This window comes from Xiphophorus couchianus, chromosome 3, assembly GCF_001444195.1.
Source record: "Xiphophorus couchianus chromosome 3, X_couchianus-1.0, whole genome shotgun sequence".
NCBI classification, from domain to species: Eukaryota; Metazoa; Chordata; class Actinopteri; order Cyprinodontiformes; family Poeciliidae; genus Xiphophorus; species Xiphophorus couchianus.
The window spans coordinates 7,295,907-7,306,534 of record NC_040230.1 but is presented as its reverse complement, the minus strand read 5'-3'; the positions used below and the strand labels follow the sequence as shown (position 1 = coordinate 7,306,534).

General features: G+C 37.9%; 1 protein-coding gene across 3 annotated transcripts in view; it reads right to left on the bottom strand.

Annotated features, from left to right (window-relative positions):
- rftn1b (raftlin, lipid raft linker 1b) overlaps positions 1-10,628 on the bottom strand; it is a 139,345-nt gene continuing 128,717 nt past the window's right edge. For all 3 annotated transcript variants that reach the window (XM_028012631.1, XM_028012629.1, XM_028012630.1), the window contains exons 9-10: positions 8,281-8,356; positions 1-5,086 (exon numbers count right to left, since the gene is read on the bottom strand). In XM_028012631.1, coding sequence (XP_027868432.1) covers positions 4,448-5,086; positions 8,281-8,356 — 715 coding nt within the window. In that variant the 3' untranslated portion in view covers positions 1-4,447. The remainder of the gene's footprint in view (positions 5,087-8,280; positions 8,357-10,628) is intronic.

Sequence of the window (10,628 nt, the reverse complement as noted above, 5' to 3'; positions counted from 1 at the left end):
CACATTAAATATAAATCATTTTATAATATACAAATTGTACAGATGCCAGGTACAGTAGGAATGTTGACATACTCAGAATAGGAAAGATAAAGAATACTTTTTCTACATCAATGCAGGTGACACCGGCACATGATCGATGATACTTAACATTCAAGATGGCAGCTGAGGTGTTAAAAAAATACATCAGAGAGAAAGAAAATCTAACAATACATTTTCCAAAGGCTGTGAGCAAAGCTAAAGTGACAACACAAGAAAAAAATGTGACTGCATCCTATTGTGTTATGTTCTGTCGCTTCTACTTTGTCTGTTTCACATCATTGTAGCACACAGGAAATGAACCATTGCGTTTTTTTATAGCATTACCAAGAGCGATTGCACCAGCGCCACTACTCAGGCTCAGAGACATTTATGCTGATATAAGACAGCAAGCTGTATATTTCTCACACATACTATAAATAGAGGGGAGCACAGATGTATATTTGAGTCTAACATTCGTCAAAGGTCCCCTCCTTTTCACACACGGCAGATTTAACATGGTTCAGCATCGTTTAGCTGATTAAATGTCAGGTTCTGACTTGCTTTTTGTCTCCCTGTCTGTGTTAACATTAACAGCAGGCAAAAATAATAGAAGAAAAACCATAATTACTCACACTCCCTTGAGCATATTCATGCTAGAGGCTAGACTACACAGCAACCTAAATAGTAAGTTCTTATTGAGGAGACGGTACCCTGCAGGGCTCAGGTAGGGGACAGGGTCAGGTCCTCTGTCAAAGGTTCTGTTGTCCATGCTGTTGAGCCGGAATAAAAAACAGTCAGGTCACTCAGGCTTACCTAAATATCTAATCTGCTCTTCAGACTATGCTTCTGTTGTGGAATATATGGGTAGAAAAACCCAAATGGGAATGCTCAAGTCACAAAAGAAGAAGAAAGCAAGAGCGCCGACATTGATTCACAACAGTTAAAATCTCAACATTATCAAGTATTAAAACTCATGAATATATTCATTACACAAAGAGTAATATATTCCAAGCACTTAAGTAATATATTCCAAGCACTTATTACTTTTTCTTTTAATAATTATAGCTTGAAGCTAACTCCAGTCCTTGAGGACTGATGTCCTGTAACTTTTAGATGTGTCCCTGCCTGGGACACCAGAATCAAATCTTCATCATGTGTTCACATTGTACAGAGTTCCACCTATAATTGAATTATTTGATAAATGTTTTGCAACATCTTAAAGTTACAGTACACAGGCCTCAATAACTGGAGTTTGACATCTCTAAAGTGTTATATTGTGGGCATGTTATAGCTTAGACAATCACAGGGAAGACTGCTCCCTTATCAGGAGACAGTCAATGCCTGCATTTCCATTCAAACTAGAATTACAAAAAAATTGCTTAAGCTTTTAAGTGCTTGGGCTAATTTTAGAAGTGGTAGAGACCTAAATGGAAGTACAAACACTTACAAAATGTAAATTTTGCATAATATGTCCCTTTTATGCATGAATTCAGGTAAATGAGCCCCAAACAAGTACTTACTGCACATACATGGACTTGTGATGCAAGTCATAATTATGAAGGTGAGCAGAATTAAAAGATTGAAACATATCACTCTGGAGGTAATAAATCTACATGAGATTCTGATTAAGTCAAAGCTTTCAATATCCTAATTTATCAATTAAATTAAATTCGACTGAAACTTACGGAAGATAAGAACAGCTCACATTCTTTTGATTATACTAATTTGTTATGAATTAGTATAATAAAAGAAAAGGTTTGAGCTGTTCATTGACCAACTTGAATTAGCATGTTATTTCATGCTGGTCACATTCTGACTAAATGAACTCAGGAGTGTCTATGAAATCTCAATCTGTTAAAAAAACAAGATACAAAGCACTTTAAATAAATATGTCAGGGTGTGCTCATGCAATCTCCTGTTTGTACAGCTGAGAAAAATCCATTCTCACTCAGAAACCTTTGACCTTGGCTGCCATTAGAGATGACCTCATGCTCATAGTCATATTGGAGCAGTAGAGGACAGGGAGCATATGTTTCAAGAGGTCGCTCTTGTAGCGACCCCAAAGCTGAAAGCCAACATCAGCCCTGAGGAGGTAGCTCAAAGCACCAGTCAGCAACACATTTTTTGCAAGCTTTAGCAGAACAAGCAGAGGCAGCATAAAGCCTTTTTTTACTTGAAAACCAAACATTCACAATCAAGAACATGTCCAAGAAATGTCAGAAAATAATACAAAATGTAATACCTTCTCATGGATAAACATTTTCATCCCTTCACTCTTAACTTCAGGAATAATATCCTCAAAACACCAACCGGAGCAAAACTTTGCTGTTTGACTATAACAAACATATAACACTTAAATCACCAATATGCTGCTATAAAACATTTCTAATAGCAGATTCTGGGCCATTTACAGTATAGTAATAAGGCTAAACTGGTCACAGTTTTATATTCTACTCTACACAAAAACATTTTCCATTTTACATTTAAAGGAATCTCACCAGAGGCAGGAGAGCACTTGAAATTGTGGAGTTTCTTCTCCAGAGAAACCACATATTAATTATCACAACACAAAAAGGATAATTGTGACAAATTATACGAGGACAGCAGGTACTTTTTAATCAGCCAAACGCTAACAGTTTACAAAACAGGTAATACGACGAGGTGCAAGTAATTTTCTAAATCAAGCTTGTCCTCTCCGGTGCAAACGGATCCCCATGACATCCTTTTTAAACGTGAAACTTGACATGTTGAGGTGTTTTGTTGTCAATAACTGCCCCCAACAAGTGACCCCCCCCCATTATAAATGCATGATTACTGACAGATCCCCCACTGACAAAATCCATTAGCGATCCACAGAGAGCCCCGCTCTGTAAACGTCGCCTCCTCCCTCCCTCTTGTTCCAGCTCTAAAATGGAAAGCCACGCAGAGCCGCGATACGGCACATTATGACTCAGTTAATGTCAGACACTGTGTCCAGTAAGAGGTACGTAAAGAGATGGAGGTAAAGCAATAAAAGAAACCTCTGCAGGAAATGCTGGTTACAAACGACCGTTGCTTTAAACGAACCAATTCGTTTCCGTTATTTGAGTCTTTCACACTCACTGGTCCTTCTTTATTTCTTCTTTATTCCCTTTTTTCACTACAACCTCACTTTCTCCTTCACTGCTCTCACTTCTGGCTTCAATACAGAACAAAGACAACCCCCGACTACACATTTTATGCAGAAATCCTTTTTCCTGAATGTAAAGCTAACAGAGGAAACCTAACTACTCATCCTGTCCTTGAGGTGCGAACATTCAGCTGAATTTCACTTTCTTGTCTGGCTGGGCTTGGGAATATTATTGGGAACATTCTGTATGCAAGGTAAGCTTAGCACACCATACCAAAGAGTGATTATCGGCTCTCTTTGAAGCACTTGACGGCTTAGAGCTCAGCGTAAACAATGATCTCCACAGCCTGCTTTGGATTGCCTGTCGCAACAAATGCCTTTCCCATCACCTCTAACAGAGCTCTCCTATAAATTTGCTCTGCATCCTGGATCAAAATGTAACAAGGAATGACCTGCAAGAACATTTTCTGGGACTTTTCCTCTCTTTAAAATATCTTTAATGTTGAGGAAACAGACCTGGGTCTTGCCAAGATTTTAGGCAAACTTCATTATCTAAAAGGTGGTGATTTCCTTACGAAGAACTGACACAACCAGAAAACTTGGTCACTCTAGAAAGTCATGTAGCAAAAGTCATTTTCTCTAATTACAAATATGAAAAGATATTGTAATTAGCTCTTTCATAAGGGTTCATGAAGATGGTTGGAGCAACCTGATGTTGGTTAAAAAAAATAACAGAAGAAATCTCAGATGAGCTTCATAAATGGTGTCTACTTGCTATCTAAATTTCCAATTTTATCCAAATACTTTTGTTTTGTATATATTTCATGTTTTTAAAACCTCCAGGTACAGTTAGTAAGCTCCATTGACTGTTTACTGGCTAAACCTAAAGCTTAAGCCGTCTATAGTGAATAGTGAGTGTTTAGTGAACAAAGCAGCTCTGGTTTATCTGCCACTCTTACTGGAACCATGACCAAGTCTTTTTGAGGTTTTTCATCGCACTGTTCTCCTTCTCTTCCTCTGCCTTCCTCCATTCAGTGTTTGGACTCCACATGGACCCGCCTGCAGAGGCATCCCCTGTGTTGTTAAATACATTCAGTATCTGTGGTTATACAATAGAACTGATGTCATGGTCTTCTTTTGTTTAGCTACACTGTTGCAGGTTTTGGGGGAATCATATGTGAGATGGGAGGTTTGGAGGATGCTGCAGCAGTGCAGAGGAACCTTTCCTCCCACTCCCACTTCAATTTGGATTCAGGAATCAGTTTTTAAGAGAGGAATTTAAGAGGTATGATTGGGAAAAGCTCGACTTGCATGGTGCTACTACTGAGCCTCCATTGGGCTTGGGTCTGTGGTTGCTGGATCTGCCACAGTCTCCTTTGCGATAACCTCCACTGGTTCCCCTGTTTTGATTTCATTCTCTTCACCGTCATCTTTCTCTTCATCTGTTTCTATCCCATTTTCTATCACAGATTCAACTTTTGAAGTGCCCTCAAGCTCCTTTTCTTTGGTCTCACTCTGTGTCTCTACAGTCACAACTGTTTCATTGACCTCCTCGACCTCCTCCATTCCTGATGGCTCTCCATTGTCTTCTGATACCTCTCCATCTGGAGCTTTGCTTTCTGTCTCCTCGGTGCAGTTTTCTGCTACTTTGTCTTCACTTTTCTCTGGTTCATCTTTCCGTGTGACTTTCTCGATGCTGATTACCATCCCTGCATCAGCCTTTTTATCTTTTTCACACCTTATCTTCCTCTCTTTCTTGGATTTGCCTGCTGCCTCTACCTGTGCTGCATTTGTGCTTCCAGTCACAGTCTTTTCCTCTTCCTTGCCAACTTTCTCTCTGTCATCAGCGATCTTCAGATCCTCAGAATCCTTCTCAATTATTGTCTTTTTCTTCTTGTTCTTCGCCACATCCTTGATGCAGTTTTTGTTGGACTTGCTTCGGGCCTTGAAGATTAGTTTCTGAAACATTTATGGCATGTTAGTTAGACAATATTCTCGTCCACAGAGCAGACAGAGCAGTAGACACAGACTTAATTAAGAACGGATCACAGCAGATCTAATATTGAGATGGAATAACTTAGTAATTTAAACAAAACAGAGCAGGAAATTGAGGCCATGGTGGGTGGGTGTTGGCTGATTATTGGTGGCCTTGAGAACATCCATTTGAACAAACAAACAGATGAAAACATTATATCTGGTTACATACAGTTATGTGAAAATTGCCAATGCCAATTCATATTAGGTTCTTTATTTAGAAATGCCTAACCTTATTTTGTGTATATCTCTGGAAAAGAAAATAATTAAATTTTACTTAAACAATGAAAAATTAACCTAGCTTTACTCATTAAACAAAAGATATCAAATATTTATTTTCCATAGGATAAAAAGGACAGTATCTCTAATGGCTGGTCTTACTCCCTTTAACTTGAGTGAGACGGTTTTACCAGGCTACATTCTTTGTGGCAAACTTCAATCTTGCCTTTGTGTTTTTTCTGAAAGTGCAAAGGCAAACCTCCTAGGAAAGTTACACTTTTGCAGTCGTTTTCTGACATTACATGCTTTTTTTTTTTAAAGGACCTTGTGGTTGCTTTCAGGTGAAACTTAGACGAACAGACCTAGACATGTCGGCTGCCGTCTTGAATGCCATGACAGTGAATTAGCTGATTTCAAATTCTTTTGAGGCCTCTGTAAATCCCCTACCAGGCTCATAAGCTCCTACAATCTTCTTCTTGAAGGCCTGAGACGGCTCTTTCCATGTTTTAGTGGTGATAACTCCTACTTTAGCCGTCAGGAAAACAACAAATTAAATGTCAGAGGTTTAAATAGTAAAAATATACTTCAATACGTTTAGTAAAGATTTTCTAAAATGTGGATCTGAAACAATACAGCTGGGTGTGATTCTATCAAAAGCAGTAATTAATGTCAGGATGCCTTAATTTATTACTCACCAGAAACAGTTTATTTTAAATTACATTTAACAAAAGTTTTAAAGAGTATTTTCTTCCATTTTAATTGGATTGGATTTTTTAGTGTTGCTAAATAGACATGAAATATTTCCACATTCAAATGTGTTTCCTAGCATGTCCTATATTCTTATAAGAGTGTAAAGATCACAACATAGAGCAATGTCAGAAAGACAGACTAAGGAATAGGTAAAAAAAAACGTAACTACAACTATTTTACAAGTTTTTGATACAGAAAAGACATGGTTAGACTAAACCCAGAGTAAAAAATTCAACATGAATTAATTTCACTGCAGAAACAGGTAAGCTTCAGATGTTATCACAGCTGTTTGGGGTCTACAGAAAAGCGTTAACACCAAATGGTTATCAAAATAACACATTTTTCAGCTGCTGGAGCCTTCCTCATATCTGAAACAAAAACATGCTGGTTTAAATTTGTTCACACTGTGTATGTTTATGTACATAAATCAAAAACAGCTGCAGTGCTGAAGCTGGAAAAAGTGATGTTGGTTTTAGATGGTGAATAATGAAAAGGAGGACTAGAGGTAGAGCCTTTTGCGCCTGAAATCTGTAGTTTTAGAGGCAGATGTGGCTGTTAACACCACATCTGATTACATAAGAATGACTCCTCAAGCTTTGGCTAATTCTTACAAAAAATAAACAATAGTTATAGAGCCACTGACAGAAAGAGTTAAGTACCCAAATAGAGTGGTGACAAGTTCATGTGATTGTATTCCAGAGGGTCAATTGGTAACAGAGTTGACGTCTTGGTGCAGCAGTATGAGGGTTTGGTTCCCTCATGGGTCTGGATTTGGTGGAGAACAGAATCAGTCACCTATTGTAAATTCTCTTGTGGTGCAACTCATTCACAGCTGCCTCGGTGCAGTAATGTGAAGCTAAATTAAGCATGTGGTAAATTAAACAACTTTGTCCCAGGATTGCACTGCTGCGCTCATTAGTTTTCATGAAATTTAGATTTTTAAGAAAAACAACCTTTCTTTCATATTTCAGAAGTGTAGCCTACAAAGTTAATATTTTTAGAATCCATTTACTTTAATGTTAGTATATCTCGTTAACATAGTAGTTTTGACCTCAAAAATATGGTATTTCCAATAAATCCTGTGATACTTAGATATCCCGAGTTTTTTTCTGCCTTGAGCGTAGCATTGCAATAATAATTCTCAGATTACTCAGTTTTTCACCAGCCTTGAACACATAATTTGATTTGTGAATCCCTAGTAGTTAGAAAGTCTCAAAAGCGCAGCCAAAGTGAACTGTGCGCTCGGTTTGACCGATCCATCCACATCTGCTGATTTGTACAAGTAGTGTATTGCTACTTGTGCAGTTTTGAAACGTGTCAGTTTAAGAAGCTGTTTGCACAAAATGTTGATGTACGCATTTATACACGGTGTTATGCACATTTGTGAATTATGTTGCACCCTTACAAATCTTGTTATATGTTGCTAAATTAGTTTCAAAAAGACTGTGGGTCTTTTCTAGACTAATTTTGCTCCAAAGAAAAGTATGAGAAAGGAATTCCCTCTGCCTCGAGTTTTGTTCTTATTGTCCTTAAGGAACTCACACACATGATTCTAGGAGCAACTTCAGTTAATCTACATACAACTTCAGAATGACTTGCTGTCTCTCCTCTGTTTCATCACAACATGACAGTTCTCCCTTGGTGCCATCTGGGTTGAGAAATGTTTTGCTGAAGAAATTTCAGAAAAAGAAATGGCAAGAAATTTCTTCTTGCACCACTGTATTATCTGGTTGCTCCACATGCAAACGAGTGGAAAGTTCTGAACCCTCATGAAAACAAACAATGCAACCCCTTTCAATTTTCATAAAGACTGTGAAAGTAACGTCACTACTTGTGTATTTTGTGTGTATTACTCCTTGCAAATCAAATCACTCACATACCTGCCATTGGTTTGCAAACCTCAGAGAAATTTGACTTTCTTCCAGGTGCTTAGCTCTACATTTGGTCAGTGAGTTTAATTTCAACAGTAAGGATACTGGGTTATCTTCCCATCTGGTTTGATTAAAATTTGGATTTCAATAAAGCAGTAGAACAACTCCACTTAAGACAAATGTTTAGCAGTCTCTAACCGATTTTAGTTATGAAAGGGATAAGATGGTTGTTTTCATCATAAAGATTACAAATACACAGAAAAGTCAGAGATGTTGTACCTTGGATTCCCTCTTCTTCCGGCTAACGATCGGTCTCTGCAGGAAAACGATCTGCTTGGTGGACAGACTTCCATCGCTGACAGACAAGAAGAAAAGAGAGATAGGAGGAAAAGTGAGAAACAATCAGTGCTGTTCTTCAAACACATTCTGACTGATTTACAGATTTTAAATCCTTGGGTGTATATGTTTTGTCAGACTCTGTATAATTAATTGTTGTTTTGTTTTTAAAAATGTTTTTCTAAGCCTCCAAGATGAATGTGGTCCAGTGATAACACACATTGGCCATCTATCAACATAGTCAATTGACTGCTCATGCTTCACCCTTTTATCTGACAGATTAAAGACAAAATGCTCAGATTTGTAGCTCAACCTCTTCACCACTGTCATCCGTCAGTGTCACTTCCACCCTTTATTGTACTTCATGTTTTAATGGATGAAAGCGGAGAGTGCAACTTCTGAGCATCTTCTTCTCTTTGTTGCTTCCCCAAAATGTAATCCTCCACCCTCTTTTCCTGTCACAGTCCTGCATTCTGAGAGGGATAATCTTCACAAGTACTCCTGCTGACAGATTAATCATGGCAGAAAATGCAGATTTTATTATTGAGTGGGCTTTCTTTGTCTCTCACACTCATCCTCGCCCTTCTGTTGACTCATCCCTGTCAGGTTTAGTCCTTTTGTTTGCCAAATTTGTGCTCTAAAAGTAACTGCCAGCTGAAGTTTGTATCGTTGCCTTCAATGTTAGGCTAATTTGTGACATCATTGTTTATTATTTTGGCATGTGCTACTATATTTATCTCTTTTTGTCACACTTATGCTTTATATCAACAAAATGCTTTCAATAGCAAACAAAGATAGCCTGAGTTAATATTAAATTCATTTTCCAAAAGATCATTTTGCTTTGTAAGGAAAATAAGGATGTTTTCGTGATGGCATGGTGGACTCAGTTCGATTTGGGACTAAAATTGCTAATGTTTTACATTACCAGCTGCAGCGATTCACTTTCACACCACACTGTGTCAAACAAACCAAACCCTTTGAAGAACCTATTCCCCCCGTCACCTGAAATGGTGCTGCACCAAGAAAAAATTGCATGAAAACATCTGCAGAAGACACTGAGCGCATCTTCCTACTTCCCAACATGTAAACAAAAATAGAGTAATGTCAAATTATACAGGTTGTAGGATTTCTTTCTACAATTTTTCTACATTTTTCTCTCTAGCATTAGACTCTAGCGTTTATTTTGGTTGTATTTAACTAGCATGCCCTGGGCTGTAGTCCATGTCCAGGTTTTGGACCGGTCTCTGATCCACTTGCATTCACATAAGCATTCAGACCACGCTAGAGTTCACTTCAACCGAACCAAGACTTAGGTTTTTAGGCGCACCAGGGCTTGCTATTTTGATCCAAAACGGAGTTTGATTGCGCATTCACACCTCCCAAAACAAATCAGACTTTCTAGGCAAAGGGGAACAGGCTGGTGTAAATTCAGCCTGAGTTATCCAATTAACTTTAGCTGATTTGCAGCTGTAAATTGACTCTAAACATAAAAGTTGCATCAAGCTTTTGGTTCAACAGGAGTTAAGTTTTTACATCACTGTGTAAAGATTTTCATCCACTCTTCCTTGCAGAATTGTTAAATTCATTGCAGCGTTTTGTGCAATAACAGCTCCTTTAATAACATGCCTCTACACTTCATTGAGATTGAAATCCAAACTTTGACTATGCCACTCCAAAACCTTTCACTTTTTTAGCCATTCAGAGGTGAATTTACTTAAATACTTTGGAACATTTTCCTGCTTCATAACCCAAGTGTGCTTTGGCTATAGATTATAAACTGATGAGTGAACTGATTCTCTTTGAGCATTTTCTGGTAGAGAGCAGAATTTCTAGTTCATTTATACAACAAATCTTTTTTTTGCCAAATGTGTTGTAGAAAAAAAGTGTTAGATTTTTGTTTTCTCTTTGGTCACCAGAAGTTTATGCTTTGGGATCCTCTTTTTAGCCTCCTTCTTGTTGAATCTTGACCACTGACCTTAATTTAAATAATTAAGACCTATTTTTAGACCTTTAGATGCTGCTATGGTATTTTTGTTAACCATTCTAAATGAGTGATTAATGAGCTTTTGGAGGAATTCTGGTAGATTTGTAATTTGCTGGAATGGTTTGTCACTGCTTTACGTTTTATCAGCTTGTGGATAATGTCTCCTTCTGTGGTTAGCTGGAGTCACAGAGCCTTGGAGATGAATTTGTAACTCTTCTCAGTTTATAATCTCTAGATGTTTGGGGATCAAACCTCCCCACTGCCTTATTTTTGTATGTATGCACCAAAAATGTAAAAGCAGAAAAAT